The sequence below is a fragment of the Chrysemys picta genome, chromosome 3, assembly GCF_011386835.1.
Source record: "Chrysemys picta bellii isolate R12L10 chromosome 3, ASM1138683v2, whole genome shotgun sequence".
NCBI classification, from domain to species: domain Eukaryota; kingdom Metazoa; phylum Chordata; order Testudines; family Emydidae; genus Chrysemys; species Chrysemys picta.
In genome coordinates, this window is record NC_088793.1 from 104,626,172 (window position 1) to 104,645,439 (window position 19,268).

General features: G+C 43.5%; 1 protein-coding gene and 1 pseudogene across 11 annotated transcripts in view; both read right to left on the bottom strand.

Moving 5' to 3' along the window:
• The window catches only part of MAP7 (microtubule associated protein 7), a 178,417-nt gene that overhangs the window by 148,759 nt on the left and 10,390 nt on the right, over positions 1-19,268 (bottom strand). For 5 of the 11 annotated variants that reach the window (XM_005280335.5, XM_008176859.4, XM_005280334.5 and 2 more), the window contains exon 1: positions 10,061-10,743. The exons of 5 other annotated variants lie outside the window; for them this stretch is intronic. In XM_005280335.5, coding sequence (XP_005280392.2) covers positions 10,061-10,193 — 133 coding nt within the window. In that variant the 5' untranslated portion in view covers positions 10,194-10,743. Of the gene's footprint in view, positions 1-10,060; positions 10,746-19,268 lie in introns of those variants that run through there. One more of the 11 variants, XM_005280332.5, reaches the window with a different exon arrangement.
• LOC112061702 (small nucleolar RNA U3) lies at positions 14,173-14,246 on the bottom strand (annotated as a pseudogene).

The following is a 19,268-nucleotide window of genomic DNA, read 5'->3' on the forward strand; positions in this document are numbered from 1 at the left end:
TCCTACTGTCCGAACGAAACCGCTCTGGCTGCAATTTAAGCCCATTGCTTCTTGTCCTATCCTCAAAGGTTAAGAAGAACAATTTTTATCCCTCTTCCTTGTAACAACCTTTTATGTACTTGAAAATGGTTATCATGTCCCCCCTCAGTCTTCTCTTCTCCAAACTAAACAAACACTTTTTTTCAATCTTCCCTCAGAGGTCATGTTTTCTAGACCTTTAATCATTTTTTTTGCTCTTCTCTGGACTTTCTCCAATTTGTCCACATATTTCCTGAAATGTGGTGCCCAGAACTGGACACAATACTCCAGTTGAGGCATAATCAGCGCAGAGTAGAGCGGAAGAATTACTTCTCATGTCTTGCTTAGGATACGCCTGCTAATACATCCCAGAATGATGTTTGCTTTTTTTGCAACAGTGTTACACTGTTGACTCATTTAGCTTGTGATCCACTATGACCCCCAGATCCCTTTCCGCACTACTCCTTCCGAGGCAGTCATTTCCCATTTTGTATGTGTGTAAGTTGAACATGACTTCCCAGTGAGATGCTGTGACCAAAAGGGCTAATGCAATCCTTGGATGCATAAACCTGGGAATCTTGAGTAGGAGTAGAGAGATAATTTTACCTCTGTATTTGGCACTGGTGCAACTGCTGAAGGAATACTGCATCCAGTTCTGGTGTCCACAGTTCCAGAAGGATGCTTATAAATTGGTTTCAGAGATAGGGTGACCAGATGTCCCGATTTTATCGGGACTGTCCCGATATTTGCTTGTTTGTCCCGCGTCCCGACTGATGTGCGGTCGGGACACTGGACAAACAAGCAAATGCTCCGGCGCCCGGAAGTGCTCGCGCCACCCCCGCCCCGACTCCGCCCTCTCCTTCCCCCATTGACTCCCTCCCTGAATCCCCGCCTCTTCCCCAGGTTCACCATTCCTCCTCCCTCCACAAGCGCTGGAGGGAGGCCTGGGAGACACAGGGGAAGCGCGGGGCCGGGGTGAGAGAGAGTCTGGCCTGGCCCCGAGCAGGCAGGACTCAGTCGGGCGGTAGGGAGAGTAAGGGGGTGGCCCGCGGGGCCAAGCGGTGGCTGTTCTCCCCCCTGGGCAGCGGGACTCGGGAGCAGCTGCTGCTGCAGCTCCCACTGCCGCGGGGGGAGGAAGGGGCCGATGGCCAAGCTTGGCGGCTGCGGCTCTGGCGCCCCCGAACCCGGGTCTGTTGCGGGGACCCAGCAGCACGCACGCTGCGCCCAGCCCCTGGCCAGTCATGTCTGGGCTGCTGCCCAGCTGGTGCAATCCCGCGGCGGCCCGGGGCGGAGTCATCGGCAGCCCAGCCCCGTTCATTCCCCTGCGGGACCCGAGCAGGACGGGGGGGGCTGGGGCCTGCTGCCCCCACTCCGGGGCCACCGCGGGATTGCACCAGCTGGGCAGCAGCCCAGATGCGACTGGCCAGGGGCTGGGCGCAGCGTGCGTGCTGGGTCGCCACAGCAGGCCCAGGTTCGGGGGGTTCGGGCCCGGGCGCCAGAGCCGCAGCCGCCAAGCTTGGCCATCGGCCGCTTCCTCCCACCGCGGCAGTGGGAGCTGCAGCAGCGGCTGCTCCCGAGTCCCGCTGCCCAGGGGGGGAGAACAGCCCGACTGAGTCCTGCCTGCACTCGGGGCCAGGCTGGACTCTCACTCATGGTACCCCGCTCCCCCTGCGTCTCCGGGGCCTCCATCCAGCACTTGTGGAGGAGTTTTTTTTTTTTTTTTCTCTGCCACTTTTTTTTGCCCCCCCGCCACGCCCCCGCCTGCCCCCCCCCCCTCCCGATATTTGACCTGGGTGATTTGGTCACCCTATTCAGAGAGGAGCCAAAAGAACAATTAAAGGATTAGAAAACATGCTTTATAGTGATAGCCTCAAGAAGCTCAATCTATTGAGTTTAACAAAGAGAAGGTTAAAGCGTGACTTGATTACAGTCTGTAAGGATCTACATGGGGAACGATATTTAATAATGGGTTCTTCAGTCTAGCAGAGAAAGCTATAACACGATCCAATGCCTGGAAGTTGAAGCTAGAGAAATTGGAAATAAAGCACAAAGAAGCCACCATAACCATCAGTGGCAATTTTAAAACGAAGATTGGATGTTTTTCTAAAAGATAAATTCTAATTCAAACAGGAATTATTTTGGGGAAGTTCTATGGCCTGTGTTATACAGGAAGTCAGAGATGATTATCACAATGGTCCCTTTTGGCCTTAGTATATATGAATCTATGGAAGTAGGGGTGGCAGGGCTACCAAATGTGCGAGTGCCATGCAATATGTTATAACCTTTGGCAAACCAGTCAAGTGTCTTAACATTTGACAGTAGTTTGATGGCCTGTGTGAAATGAGTTCCAAGTCTCAGACCAGTGGCCTTAGATCATATTCCAAAAATCACCATTGCATACAGCACCGCTGTTAGAAGTTGCCATAACATTCAAGGTCTCAGTCAGCATGACATCTGAACTGTCACCACATGTTCAGGTGAAGCACATTGACTCAGCAGTGAGGGATAAGCTCACATTTCCAGACCCCATGCTAGATCTCTTCTGTGGATCTTAGATTTCACTTTCTAGGACAATCAGTTGGGCACCTTTCAAGGGCATTAAACTCCCTTCTCTTTCAAACTGCCCTCCCCACCCCCCAAAACACACACAGGAACAAATACCCAATGAAATTAAATGTTAGAACACTGTCAAAATTTAACAAGAGATTCCTCCCTTTCCCTAACACCTCCAGAAAAATTAGACTAAAAGTATAAGCAGTTGTATTATTAAAGGAAATCTATCTGACCTCTGGATGAATAAAATAAAGCCTGCAGCTGAAACACAAACATTACATAGCAACATTATCATCTAGGCACCAGATGCAAAAATCTTTCTGTGATCATCAGAGACATCGTTGTCATGCACCAAAGGGAAAAAATGACCCTTTGTTTTGTTTTCAAGACAACTGAGACACTCAGTGTTATTGTTCAGAGACTTAAAGCACATTTAGCTGGCCTTGGAATGAGCAGCTCTACTCACTCAGCATATTAAAAGGTATCCTCCCTTAATAGTTTTAAATCATCAAGCAGGTGAAGGAGGATTTCATTGTTAGTGTAATGGAGATGTATTTTCATTCATTTACCATAAGCATTTCGAAACTATAGGGTAGATGTCTGGATGATTACTTATTCCAGTTTAAGGCACAAACACATTGACATATGTTTCTGGCATGGATACATGTGCCAGACATATGGATGTAACTTTGTAGGTGGTTCCAACATTACCAGTTTCAAAAGGCAACATCATACCAGCTACAGCACTCAAACGGTGTTATTAGTTCTGACACTGCTTTTTTGTTCAAATAGTTTATTAAATTGAAGTCATGAAAAGGCTGGTCAGATATGTAGAGGGAATATGACCAGGTGAACAAGGGTGTGTGTGTGGCTTTCCAGACATATTTGTTATACATGTAGGGTTGCCAGGTGTCCTGTTTTCAGCAAGAAGGCCCAGTCAAAAATGGACCCTGGTGGCTCCGGTCAGCACAGCTGACTGGGCCATTAAAAGTCCGGCTGGCCACAGCGGCCGGCTCCATGTGGCTCCCAGAAGCAGCCGGCATGTCCCTCGGGCTCCTAGGCACAAAGGCAGCCACATGCATTGCCCCCACCTGCAGCACAGGCACCACCCTGAGCACTGGCTCTGCAGCTTCCACTGGCCGGGAACTGTGGCTAATGGGAGCTGCACCTGCGGCCAGAAGCCGCGCACAGAGGCCCCAGCACCTCCACCTAGGAGCTGAAGGTACATGCCAGCCAATTCTGGGAGCTGGCTGAGGTAAGCGCCGCCCAGAGCCTGCATCCTGCACCTCTACCCACCGTGAGCCTCCTCCTGCATTCCGAACCCCTCATCTCCAGCCTCACCCTGTAGCCCACCCCCCATCCCAACCCCCTGCCCCAGCCTGGTGAAAATGAGCGAGTGTTGGGGAGAGCAAGCGACGGAGGAAGGGGGGATGGAGTGAGTGGCGAAGGGGCAGGGCAGGGCAGGGTGTTCAGTTTTCTGCAATTAGAAAGTTGGCAACCCTACAAGACATGCACATGCTTGGTGGTTTAGGGGAATTATAACACTATAAATGAATAGTTATGTGCCTATTTTATCTGATTTCTTTGCAGATACAGCTGGAGCCTAAGCAGCACTGCTGGAAAGCTGATTGATAATCAGTACAAAACAACTTGGTTAGATAGACTTCTATAAGCCCTTCAAAACTGTAAATTCTTTCGAAAGGAGTTTATTTGTCCAGTGAGCCTCCAGTATGCTATCAGTAGCTTTCCTTTTCCTTGACCATTAATAAGCAAATGAAACAGGCAATTCACCAAACTTAAAAAAAAGGTGTATTATTATTTGTATTGGGGTAGTGCCCAGGAGTCCCAGTCCTGGAGCAGGACCCCATCATGCAAGGTGCTGTACAAGCACAGAACAAAAGGATAGTTCACACCCCAAAGAGCTGACAATCTCAGGCCTGGTCTACATTTGTGGTGCTGTGTAGGGTATGTATAGCTATACGCTGCAGTGGAAGGCTCTGCCAGTGGGATGCTACACTGCTTAAAATAGCAGTGTAGGCATGGGAGGCATCACTTGGGGCACAGAGAGCTGTGTAGGGTATACAGGGTTCAGGTGTGTGTCTACTCAACTCCTCTAAGCAGAGCCTCCCCATCTAAACTGCTACTTATACCTGTGGGAGCTGGGCATGCACTGTCAGTACTCTATACGTTACCTTAAGTACGTATACATTGTGTGCCTGATACAAATGCCACACAATACACATTTATTAGAGGTATTGATTCCTGGATTAAGCAACCGTCTCTGAACTCTAGCTGAAAGGATGCATTTTCAGGACATCATAACCTACAGCTGAGCTCACTTAAATGTTTCAGAAGTAAAACAAATAATAAAAAATTTGCACAATTCTGGTCACTTCATTCTAAAGTGAATCCAGACATCATGACAATCAGATCTTCCAGCAAAACTTTATTTCAGAAATAGTATTTAACACAACTGTTGTTGTAACATAAAACCCTTTCAGGGCTTGCATTCTATCCAAAGGAATGGCTAGGCAATTTGGGAATTTAAGCACTAAGTTAAAATTAGCATCAAAAGGGATGCTTCAGGGGGCATACAGGAGTCACCTTGCTTAATAAGAACAGTACTTGTGGCACCTTAGAGACTAACAAATTTATTAGAACATTGTTAGTCTCTAAGGTGCCACAAGTACTCCTGTTCTTTTTGCGGATACAGACTAACACGGCTGCTACTCTGAAACCTTGCTTAACGTTCACCATTTTCTAAGGCTACTTAGCAGAATGAAAACACAACGGTTCCATACTTAGCAGAAAGAAGAAACAATGGTTCCAGTTTAAGATTCTCTTTAGATATGTGCTGACCCCAGTAGGAAGCTGACACCAATTCAAGTTCAGACTTCAACTTTAAAGCAAATAGTGCCTAAGATTTATCACCTGGGAAACTCCTAGCGAATACAAAATTGTGATTAGTTTCACAGAACCTGGATACCAGGGCCACTACAACAAAAGAGAGCGTTCAAAACTCTTTGTTCAGATATATTGTTTAAGTACAAACATCTCTTTAAAAACAAGATGGTTATATATTCAGTTCACCTTTAATTCTTATATTGCTTTTGTATACATTTTAGGTCAAACTGAAAATCCAGAGTTTAAAATAAAAAGTACTTCCCCCTGTTAGATATACATTTGAGTTCACTTAGGTTTTGTTTTTATATTTTACTAGAACTAGCTTTGTTTAACTAATGGCCTGGGCACAAATACAGAAAACTTCAGACAAAGGAAACAGTCAAAGTCCACCGGAACAAAAGAAAAAAGAAAGAAGGAAAAGCTGTGTCTGAATGGTTCTGGGGTGATAGTCCTACTTCCTGACATGAGACTCTCCTGTGAAAACACAACATTCAGGGCTTCCAACTTATAGTAGCTGGATCATTAACTAGTCATTAAGAACATCAATAACAAATAGACTAAAGAAAGGGGAAAAAATCTTGACTGGCAAGAAACTGCAGAAGATAATCCAGCCAAGGTCACTGCAGTCTTCAGAAACACAGAACATAGCACATGCAATTCACAGGAAATTCTCAGTGAGGGACCAGAGGACAGAACCCACTTTTCTCATCCTTCTAACCAGCAATTATCTAGCTGACAGTGTGAGAAGGGCACAGAAAAGTAGTAGCTAACACCAGTAAACCAGCAGTCAATCACTGCCACCTTCTCTTTCTCCTAAAAGAGAGATTCCTACGTTTATCTCTAGAGGAGGAGGAGGGCATTAAAGGGTAAAATTAAAAAATGGATTCAGATTAAACAAAATATAAGAGCAGAAACATCGGACTGGATGGACCTTTGCATGTTTCCAACATACCTTAGATATTAAAAATTGCATGCTAAACTGTTTCAATGTGACTTTGCATTGAAAGAGCAAACTCAAGGTCTATCAGATCTCTTCTCAAATTACAATAAGTAAGGACACTCAAGGACACCAGTGAAAGTTACCTTTGAAGTCAACCCAATGAAACCCTCACAGAGAAAAGCTGTTTCATATTCTCTATTAACATTTATTCTTTCCAAGATGGTTGTAACAATTACCATATGACATCATATTCTAAACAAATCTAAATATTACTGAGGAGTCTTAAACGGTACACAAAAGTATTTTAAAATATATAATGATATTACAAAACCCTTATTTACCCTGCTGAGTTTTTAAATGCATTGCTTCCTAAAAAATCCAGGGCCACCAGTAGGGTTGCCAACTTTCTAATTGCACAAAACCAAACACCCTAGCCCCGCCCCAGCAGTTACTACAGTCCCCCTCCCTCTGTGGCTTGCTCTCCCCCACCCTCACTCACTTTCACTGCTGGGGCAGGGGGCTGGGATGCGGGAGGGGGTGAGGGCTCTGGACTGGGGGGTATAGGCTCTGGAGTAGGGCCAGGGATGAGGGGTTCAGGGTGTGTGAGGGGGCTCTGGGCTGGGGAAGGCGGCTAGAATGCAGGGGTGCAGGCTCTGGGATGGGGCTAGGGATGAGAGGTTTGGGGTGCAGAAGGGGGCTCTGGGTTTGTGGGGGTGGGCTCAGGGCTGGGGCAGGGGATTGGGACGTGCGCTTACCTCCGGCAGCTCCTGGTCAGTGGTGCAGCGGGGGTGCTAAGGCAGGTTTCCTGCCTGTCCTGGCACTGTGGACCATGCTGAGCCCCGGAAATGGCCAGCAGCAGGTCCGGCTCCCAGGCGGCTCTGTGCGCTGCTCTCAACTACAGGCACCACCCCTCAGAAGAGTGGGTGCTCGGGGCAGGGGCAGCGCCCAGAGCCCCCTCGCTTAGGAGCCAGACCTGCTGGCCGCTTCTGGGGTGCAGTGCGGTGTCAGAACAGGTAGAGACTAGCCTGCCTTAGCCGGGAAGCACCACTGATTGGACTTTTAACGGCCCGGTCGGCAGTGCTGACTGGAGCCGCCAGGGTCGAAAACCGGACACCTGGTCACCCTATCCATGAGTGACCTTCTGGGTTGGGAAGTGCTATACAAGAGATCTCCATCACTGATTATAGAAGTGGAAAAAACCTATTAGATTATTTTGCCCATCTCCTATTAAGAAGGAGACATTGACCTACTACGCACTTGAAAAGCATCTCAGCAGCTGCACAAGCATGCTGGGCACATAGCTGATGAAACAGGGAGAGAACTGGGATTAAGCTGCACAAAAAGAATGGTGACAAAATGAATGGGTAACTGAAAACCAAAGGAAGTCACATCTGGACTGATCAAGCGCCTTTTGTTTCTGCTTTAGTGAGTTTTAATATGGCCTTGCTTGGTACCAGGTAGGTAAAGGAGAACACAAACTTGGATGCCTGTATTTCATATAACCAAGGATTCAGCCACCAACTCCTTCCCTTCCCACATGCACAGAGTTGTAAACTACTTTAGAAACAGTAAAGGCTATTTTATGTCTTCAGAGAAACAATTAGAAAGAGCTACTCTTCCAAAATATTTTTAACAATCTCTCATATATCATGCACCATATACCCACTGCATCTGAACAAATTCACAGGTAAGCTGCCAAAATAAATCTTATACTACTGGAGCAGGACCGCATGCACTTGTTTGTTTATGCCCTCCTCCGCGCCCTCCCCCCCCCAAAAAAACTTGTTTATTTACATTTTACTGTACTCAGAACTGGAATATAACAGACCCACTTTAGATATAGACTGATAGGATTTTTACTTCAGCAAGTTGGGGGGAGTGGGAACTTGCCAGTTGCAACATCCTTCTGCCCCCCTCTGCTGGCTGATACAAGCAGCCACAGATATGAATGGGGCCCTTTTTCACCCCACTGTTTCTGAGAGAAATAACGAAGGACAGGGAGGGAGAAGGAGAATGAGAAAGCAAGAGAAGGGGAAAATGAGATAAAAATGGCAATCAATCCTGACAAAAAAGGTATGGAATGAGATCTTATAGAAATGCTTTGGAATAAGGGCACACTTACCAAACATCCCTCTACACAAACAAGGAAAAGACAAAAACCTGTATCTTGAAAAACTAGAAAGTGCTATTCAAACAAACCAAACACGGAAGCTGTTACTACAGAGCCTTGTGTACTATTGCTTCTGAAACTCTCCAAACAGGTATAAGAAATGAAACTGGCTTCTTAGAATACGGAAGAAAAAAAAAACAAAAAACTGTTCCTATCTGGAATATATATGGGCTTGTTCAAACATACACACAGTAGAGCAAGTAACTACATATATATAAGGCCCTGACAGTTGTTGTGCTGGCATTGACTAGCAATATACTATATTGTTGTGAAGCTCAGATCTGTGTGAATTCTTTACCATCTTCAAGAAAAATTACAAACGATAAAACACAGTTAAAAACGTGGACTTTTTAGAAGCCAACTAGCTATTCATTCAAGAACAATAACTGTCCAGCCCCAAACAACCCAACCCTACTCTGATATTTAAATAGTTGCCTGTTAGGCTCTCCTTTTCAATTGTGTGACTGAATGGAAAAATCTGATACCCTCAAGATACAGTGACTGATATTTATCAAGTGATATTTGTTTGGCAAGAAAAAAAAAACACCAAAGCAAAACAAACCCCTGGCACCTAATTGTTTTATTTGCTTCCTGCATAAGGGAAAAGGAATTTTCACATATTGAGGGAATCCCTTGAGCAGGCAGAGAGAATTAGAATTGTGACAGGGCAAACTTAAAATTCCAGTCCAATTCAAAGATGCAGGATTGCTGCCACACCAACAGAATTTAAACCTTAGGAATCCTGGCAGAAGATGTTACATGATTCAGGATATGGTGGCTACAAATGCTTGATAGAGCTCTATTATAGTCAACCACTATTAAAAAAAAAAAAAAGAGCACCAAGGACTTTTTTCTCACCAAGTATAGTTTGATGGGAGAGGCCCCGTTTTTGGTTGTAGACTTCTCAGAAGTTACAGTATTCGAATACACTTTTTTCTGCACTCTGTCATAAGGCCTTCCATAACATGTACAAAAACTAGAGTACAGTAAATTTCATGTGTCTTTGGCAAGGCTGCCTTCCACATTAGCTGCTATAGTCTCACTCGTTATTCTGCAAGCCTACAACAACCTGTTTTTTAAAAGACATTCATCTCATCAGAATATGAACATTAAAAAAAAAAAATCTACGGGCCTGTATAGAAAAGGTACATTGCAATTTATTTTATACCTTTATAATATAAGGCCCTAATCTCTATCTGATAATTAAATTAGTAATAACTTTTTTAAAAGCCAGATTTTTCTGGTAAATAAGATTTCAAAACAGAAGCTGTAATTAAATTGGTAGGATAGTAATCCAGCTCATTTAAAAATATATCTATCATTAATATTGTGCTACACATAAATGAATATAATATGAAAACATCCATTGATAAACTGCACTGATGGGTCACAACCACTCCTGACTGCATGCAGTATAGCTAGCAAAATGTACTGTATACTACGCAGTATGTACTCCAGAGAACACTAAGGCATACCTTTCAGTCTTTTGGAATTTCCATTCTTTTGCTGCTCATCTTCTTCGTTAATGGTGAATAAACCAGGGGGATTTGTCCTTGCACTTGTCTTCTTCAGTCTCTCTTGTCGGATAGCAGTAGCTGCCCCAGGCATGTTTCTGCTATCACTTGCTTATTACAATATATATATATATTTAAGCAACTGCAGTGCCTGTGTGGCAGCTAGCTGCAGACCTGCCTGTTCATTTGAGCACTTGTAATAGATCCCCTATCGGTAAGCAGTATGCAAAGAGCTGACAAATATCAACATCCACTTGGCAGCAGAGGGCCTGCAATTTCACCCACCTTCGAGAAAAGCCCTAATTAAAGGCACATTGGTTTGGATGCCTCTCTTCGCTGCTTTAACCTGTTCAATCAGATCCCAGCCCACAGCTTCTCCTTTCTGCAGCAGCACCTCTTTCCCAAGCTTCTTCCAGCTACAGCACACTAAAATATTCAGCACGCAACACAGGAGGAAAAAATACGATACGCCACCGTTAACAGTTGCCCTGACAACAGTGACATATCCTAATCAAAGGAAGTCTATGAATGTTGTCTCCTCAGCTGCAGAAAGCAGCCTGCCGGAATGCTTGCTCCTGCATGCTTAGCGCAAAGGGTTACAGTGTAAAGAGCTGTAACCACCTAGTCAACTGGGCTGCTCCTTCGCTCTGCGCAGGGCGGTAGGAGGATGGAGTTCTGCTTGCACAAGCAGATGAGTATTGAGCGAAGAGAAGCCTAAAAGGCTGCAGGCATGAGCCTGCATTTTGCCAGCTGTTCTGTTTATTAAAGTTTACAATCCCCAGCCTAACCAAAACTCAAACAACATGAGTTTTTCACTTAACACCTTCACGAGCATTGCATACCTTTTGCAATAAGAGTACATACACCCAGGATTACTGGCAAGTGTTGAGTTATTCATGTTTGGAAAATGTAAGTTAGTGTACACATTTTTCTTGTGCAGGCAATGTGGGCAAAGAAAAGGCTGCTTAAGTTGAATGTACAGTGAATATTCCCTATTGCAATGTCAGTTTTACAGCAAAGAGATCATTAATGAACTACAATTGGTTCTGCAGAAAGGCCAAATTACAATCAATTATAACCAGCTAAGTTTTCCCCATCATGATGGCAAAGTTAACATAGTGATTCTAGATTCTCATTCACCATCCACAATGAAGGACCTGCTCACACTTTTGCAATCTTCTAATTTTTTTAAACTATTTTTGCACAGAATCCAATCATCGCTGTGATATGCAAAGCCCTGAACAGCTGATTTTGCAGGTAAGCTTAGCCTCCTTTAACACTTCCACCATTTCTCAACCTCAAGCTAAGAGCACAGTTGCCACACCAAATACTATTAATCTTTAAATTTCAACCAAATCCTAAAAAATTATTTGTATTCCCAGAAATTGCTAGGTGTTCTTTTCACATCTAAATTTCAGAATCAGAAATTTCATACACCTGGTCTAAAATGTTCTCCCTCCCGCCCCCCACTGTCCATATGTAGATGGCAATACACAGCAGCGTAAATGTTAGAGGACAATACAATAGCAATAGGGAGCTCATCTTGCCAATGCAGATGATATGAGATATGCAGCTGAAAGGGTGTCTCATCTATAGGTTTTGTGAAAAAACGGGCTGAGTTAAGGTTATTTGAGTTACCTTTAAACTGCACATCCAAATTGGTTGCCTGGAAATAGCAGTATAATATACCTTGCCTGCCATTCTCCCTGAGGCTAGGGCCTTGGGAGGTCAGCAAGAGGTGACAGTTCTGTTCTCACACACATTAGTCATGTCACTTAACAGGGAAAAACTGGGGGATGATGAGGCATAGCATTAACTGAGCTCAGAAATGTAATCATAGAGCATTCATGCTCTGTATCTGAGAAAGAGAAAAAGGTACTAAGAGAAACAGTAAGGTATTCACGAAAGCACAGGCTTTGAGCCAGGTCTATTATCTCGCTTGCCTGACCCCCATATTTCCTTTTGACCGGGGTCCTTGCTCTTGGCAATATCCCAGCTTATCTGGGTGTAACATGGAAGTTAGAGACTGATGACATTTGTATAATAATAAGGTAGAAGGTGCTTTGTATTGAAAGGTGTTGGCCAAACGTAGAATTAACAAACAAACCACTTTGACACAAGTTGTTCCTACCTCAGCAATTTGCCTTCCAGTGTTTATTCAGGCTGCTACTTTGTATTGGAAAAGAGAAACTGGAAATAAGCTTCAGTTGCTGAAACCCTGTCCAGGTACCTGCTTACTACAACAAAGATTTATGCAATTGTGGGTACACACCCACATTAATTAGAATGTGTTTAACCTCTTGTGTACCATTCATATTTTCACAGGTAGCTAGGCTCTGTTTCCAAAACAATAGAAGAATTTAAAGTGCATATGAAAAGTGCTTATACTATATGACTGTTTGGCTAATAATATCATTTCACTTCATGTTTACAAATACATATTTTAATAAAACTAAACTCCTTTTAACAGTTCCATTTTGCAGATATTTTAAAACAAACTATCAAATAGCCACTTACAATACCTGTTCTATTTAAACCATTAATTTAAAAATGAAAAAAATTTGTTGGGCGTTTCAGCAAATACACCAATGATTGAATGGGCCATGTAGACTTAAGTACAATTTCATTCTTACAGGTGGTCCTCTCGAGTCAGGAAGACTGGCCCACAGAGATGACAGTTGGGGAAGTTGGCACTGTTACTTCTCATGTGTTACCGCTACGGTGGATAAAAGAAAGGATATCACGCTTTAGGTTTGAGAAGGACATCTTTCATACATATTTAACTCACACGTAAGTGCATTTTATATGCTTAAATAGTTATTAAAGGAGAATGATCATTATTTGGGGAAGCAATATGGTCTAGTGGAGAGAGCACTGGACTGGAAATCAAGAGACCTGGGTTCTATTTCCATGCTGCCATTGACCTGATGTGTGACCATGTGCAGGCTACCTCATCTCTCTGTACTTCTGTTTCCTCTCCCAGCATTTGTTTGCTTTTCTGTTTACACAGACAAGCTCTTTGTGGTAAAAACTGTCTGCCACTACATGTTTGGGAATGCCTAGCCCAATGGGGTCCCAATCTCACTTGCAGTCTCTACATGCTGCTGTAATGCAAATAATAATTAAAAGCTAAAATATCAGGCAAATACTCTAAATGCATAAATCCAGAAATGAAAAAAATTCTCTGGCTAGAAGTAGAGACCACTTGTTTATGTTATACAAACATAACTACAACATTTTAATAATTAAAGTGTACTGTACAATCAAATACTCTAAGTAACTTTGTGCTCTTTTCCCTTTTTCTTCCTGATAACACTATAAAATACACTCAATTAAAATACAGTACTGCGATTGCTTAAAAACAAACCATTTAATAACTTGGATTGGACTCCTTTAAAATGGTAATACTGAGAATCCCTAATAAGTAAGCCCAGTAGATTTTAGCCCAGACTTGCCTGGGTATATGGAGGCTTCTGTATCAATTCTTTGCTGAAAGTAACTTTCTTTCATGAGAAAAATTATGGATAACTTAGCATACCTACTTTCTATTGATTGCAAAAATTCTATGCCTGTGGAATCTGGTAATTGCCTACCTCGTATACTGCTTGATGTGTAACACCCATAGGAAGCAAGTGAAACAAAGAATACAGGATAATTAAATGGTATGCTAGGAGATGAAAATACTTATATACTCAGTGTGTTAATTGCCGTTTGTGTAATAACACTCCATGCATCTGATTTTTAAATTTGCACTGGCTTGCACCAGGATATCTAATGCTCCAATCCTGCAATCAGCTACTCATGTGCTTAACACAGGTGAGTAATCTGACTGATTCCAATGGCACTACTCACACGCTTCAAGTTAAGCTTGTGTGTGACTGATTGCTGGATAGGGACCTAAGTCAACAACAGACAATATAAATATTTTCTCCAAACAATTGCTTAAGCCATTTTTAGGTAATGGAGATTGTAAAGTGAGAGAGATAAGAAGACATGGTACAACTTTAAAAATAGAAATGAAACAGACTGCATATATTTGAAAAATTGATCCATATTTTGATTATTAGTCATTCAAAAGTAGTGAAACACTTTCGGCTACACTTCTCTAGTTACAAACTATAGAAATGATCCCTGAAAGTATAGTCTAGTACTACACAAGTAGTTAGCCTCTTGCAGAAAAATGATAGACGTGTATTGAGATAAAGTGCTTGCTGGAGGGAAAAAAAAAAACACCTTGTCTCCTTTCCTATACAGAACTGGGTTTTAAGTAAATACAAGATAGCAACTAGACTATGGTTTAAAAAAAACAGTCATGCTCAGCACATGAATCACTGAAAATGTTCACAAACTATGGCTCCATCCTTGCAAAGGGATCTGCCCACTTGGAACCTATGGCTGGTCTTCACTAGGAAAAAAGTTGTGTTCCTACCATGTGATAACTAACACGTTGTAACTAACGAGGTAAAATCCTAGTGAAAAGAAGGTACTTTGCAGTTTCCAATTGAATTAGCAATTCTAAGGGTAGGTCTACACTACCCGCCAGATCAGCGGGTAGTGATTGAACTATCGGGGATCGATTTATTGTGTCTAGTGTAGACGCGATAAAAATCGATCCCCGATAGCTCTGTCGTCGACTCTGGAACTCCACCATGGCAAGAGGCGAAAGCGGAGTTGATGCGGGAGTGGCAGCAGTCAACTCACCGCCGTCCTCACAGCCAGGTAAATGGACCTAAGATACGCCTAGCTATTCGCGTAGCTGAAGTTGCGTATCTTAGATCGACACCCGCCCCCCCGAGTGTAGACCTAGCCTAAGTAAGCCCTGGGCTCCTCCAGAGTCTAACTCTGTGGCTCTCAACCTTTCCAGACTACTCTACTATCCCTTTCAGGAGTCTGATTTGTCTTGTGTACCCTCAAGTTTCAAGTCACTTAAACTACTTGCTTACAAAATCAGATATTAAAAATACAAAAGTGTCACAGCACACTATTACGGAACAATTGCTTACTTTCTCATTTTTACATATAATTATAAAATAAATCAATTTGAATAAATATTGTACTTATATTTCAGTGTATAGTATATAGCGCAGTATAAACAAGTCATTGTCTGTATGAAAGTTTAGTTTGTACTGACTTTGCTAGTGCTTTTTCTGTAGCCTGTTGTAAAACTAGGCAAATATCTAAATGAGTTGATGTACACCCCCCCTCACCGACCAGGAAGACCTCTGCATACACATACTCCTGGTTGAGAACCACTGGTCTAACTTGACTTACTAACTTGTGTGAAAGCTACCAATTGCCTTGCCTTCACAAGGATTTTATCTCTTGTTATTTACAACGTGTTAACTATCACATGATAAGAACAAACTTTTTTCCTAGTAAAGATGCACCCTTCCACTTCAAGAGAATCCCACCAAAGGAATTGCTCAGGCAGCATGCAAAGTGTTCGCAGGATTGTGCCCTCTCTAAAGAAAGTTGTCATATGTTATGTAATGATGCATGGCAAGTGCCACTGCAGGTCAGTCTACTGCTCAGATATCACTGCTTCCCCTGTAGGAATAAATTTCCCTTCTACAATAATACAATTCCTTTAAAAGAGAAAATATCGATCCAATAGCATTTTGAAGACAAATTAACTGAAGAATGTGTGTGTTTAGCATTTAATGTTCCTCCCATGTATATCAGCCTGGACTTAGAGCAGTCAAACTAAATGAACACAAGATCACTACATTTTAGAACTTTATTATAACGGAGTAAAAATACTATGGGAGGGGTAAAAAAGGGCAAACTGCTTGTAACATCTTTCTGGTACAATGAACAGAAGAACTCTTAGGACTCTACTGGAAGAGAGCTGGGTCATAAGCGTGGGCAGATTTTTTTTCCCCTGTGTAGTCCATGGGGTGGGGGTGGAGGAAAGAGTGGCTCCTTTCCCTCCGGGTCTGTGGGCAGCCAATCTGCCCCACTACACCTCTGGGGGTTGACATGGGGAATCAGCGGGGCAACGGGAGACTTGAGCTCGGGCCTGTGATCAGGGCCGAACAACACACACAGTTACGGAGCCCCCGTTCCGGGTCAGGGCGAGACAGCAGAGTGTCCCAGGCTCAAGCCTGCACTCAGTCTGGGCAGCAAACCGTTGGGTCTTCTAGCTCTGGTGGAGGACTGACAAGCACAGGCTTCTCCCCTAAGAGAGGGGGAGACATCACCCATGGATAGGGGTGGCGAGGGGGAGGGGAGAACACAGGCCCACCCACTCCACTGCGTCCCGGCCCAGGGCCCTAGCAGTGGCAGAGCGGTCTGCCACTGGGTCAGTGGGAATCCTGACCGCAACATGCTGACTCGCTTGCTGTTAGCGTTGCGGCCAGACTTGGGTCAGCTACCCCTGGGCCACTTCCCAACTCCCCCGCAGGGTGCACCTGGCTCTGTAGAGGGTCTTCCTGGTTGTCGGGGAAGAGGGCCTCTGTCAGGGCTTGCAGCTCCTCCGTTCTCAGGTCCGTAAATGGCCCTGGTGGTCCTGGCCAGTCCTCGGCTCCCTCGGGGTCAGCAGAGGCCTCCCAGCTCGGGAGCTCACAGGAGGTGTCTGGCTCCTCCGGTGGCTTCCTCCCAGTTGAGTTCTCCGGCACACCTTTTGTACTTCCAGTCCCACCCACTAAGTTCCAGTGGGAGGGTTGAGCATGGCCTGGCTCCACCCACCAGGGTTCAATGAGGGGCTCCTCCCCGTCCAGGTCTGTGGGCAGCCAATCCGCCCCACTACACCCTCCCTTCAGTGAGAACCCCATTAGAAGATCATCACAGGCATACCTTTTTTAGATCAATTTCACATCGGTCATCTCTGGTGAGCTTCTTTTCTTATGTCAATTGCCAAAGATTAAATCAATTAAAGTATTGCCTTTTAAAAAAAATACAGCAAGCAGACAAAGATTACAAACCTTCCCTTTCCCTTCGGGGATTGATTTAAAATCATCAGACTCAAGGCAGGGTCATCAGTCAGTGCAGAACACGCAGAAAACAAGATAATATCATCCACCTACATAGGATCTAGATTCCAGTTTTGCCTATCAGAGTATCACTGGAAATTCCCAGGCTCTGGACTCCTCTTCATTCCCACACCTATCCAATAAAAGGTATCCTACAAAGGAATTTTGGGGTCCATTTTGGGAAAATCTGGACATCTATCCCATAGTGCCTTAAACAGGGATAAAGTGCCTAGAAAACATATACCCAAAACAGAACAGGGAGCAAGACAGTCTGGTGTGTCCTATTCCACAGAGTATAGGGATGTAGGAGGACCAGCCAAGCTAGTTACAGGTATGGTTAAGGGTCCCCATTTTACACTGCAAAAATAATATACCAAAATTGCTTTAAGAAGACAACCATCTGCCAGCCCAGACTGTCTGTAAGGGAAAATAACTAACATTTTCACTCACAGCATTAACCATGTTGAACATTGACATTAAACATGTTTACAGTCAACCATGTCACTAACTTGTTACATACTCATAAAAAGTAGTGTTGACAGGGCTTAACGTAACAAATTCACAAACTGTACTCAATTCAAATTGATGCACTATATTCCTATTCATAAAGCCATTAGCCTACAACGCAACACAAGTAGCCTTAATAGTGAAGACACTTAAAAAAATTAAAATATTTTTATAAATTGGAAATAGTAGAAGTAGAGCATTATCTCAATAAAATATTACTGATAAGTCTGATTTAATAAAGCTGTTTACTAGGTTGTTGATGCAATCACATAATCTTATCATTGTTACCCTTGCTTTCCCTCCCCTTCTCCTTCCTCTTGCTTATTAAATCTACAGTAACTTCCCATTCAATGTCCTCTCGCTTAACGTTCTTTCAGTCTTACATCCCTGCTCCATTACAGAACACGCTCCGTTTAAAGTTGTGCAATGCTTCGCTATAACGTTGCTTGGCTGCCTGCTTTGTCCACAGCTGGCAAGCCCCATTAGCTCCCCTACGCCCCGCCCCCACAGGACCTCCCGCCCACCAGCAGACCCTACGGATCAGTGCCTTCCCCCTCCCACCCCCGCGGCAATCAGCTGGCTTGCGCCATTCAACAGGGAGTGGGGAGGAGTGAGGACTTTGCACACAGGGGCACCTCCCAACTATAGTACTGTACGGTAAAAAAAAAAAAAAAATTCCCTGGAGCCTCCCCCTCCCCCCTTATTTACATTTATTCTTATGGGGAAATTGGATTCACTTAACATAGTTTCGCTTAAAGTCGCATTTTTCAGGAACATAACTACAACGTTAAGTGACAGAGGGGTAGCCGTGTTAGTCTGAATCTGTAAAAAGCAACAGAGGGTCCTGTGGCACCTTTAAGACTAACAGAAGTATTGGGAGCATAAGCTTTCAGATGCAAGAAGTGAGGTTCTTACCCACGAAAGCTTATGCTCCCAATACTTCTGTTAGTCTTAAAGGTGCCACAGGATCCTCCGTTGCTTTTAACGTTAAGTGAGGAGTTACTGTACTTGTTATATATGGTCATAAAGTCAGAAGAAAGAACCATGTCCTACAATAGGTTTTTGAAGCGCCTAGCATCCTGATAAGTGTCTCTAGGCACTGTTGTAATATAAAGCAACAATTATGATGATGCACCAGTATATGTAACAATATTAACTTAATTTAAACAAGTTTGGTATTAATTATAAATATATTATAGGAATCAATGGTATTTTTCTATTAAACCCACATGCCCCTGCTCCATTCAAGAAATTGTGTCTTGCAGTAACCAGTGGTGATAAAATACTATTGAGTGAGAAAAAAAACTTCCCGTTAGTCAAAAAGATAGAATACCACTGACAAGAGTTTAGATGTGCTCTGAATAGATTTAAATAAGCAATAAGTTAACTCACTTCTGAAAGTCAAAGCCCTGAAAATACAGCAGTTTCGTTAACTAAGTCTCCATTCTTTGAATTAGAATATTTTAATTGAAGAATCAGAGAACACTGTCATTCATTTAAATTGGAATAAACTATCTAACATCCACTAAAATATGTATTTGGGGGAGAGGAGGACAAATAATGGGATAGTAGAGTTTAAAGAAAAATAGTGTGTTTCTTTAGAAAGCAAACCCAGAACGAGAAAGAGAATGAGACTCAGTTTTTCTTTGTTGGGATTGAAATAATACTTACTAATTCTTATTTCTTGTCCT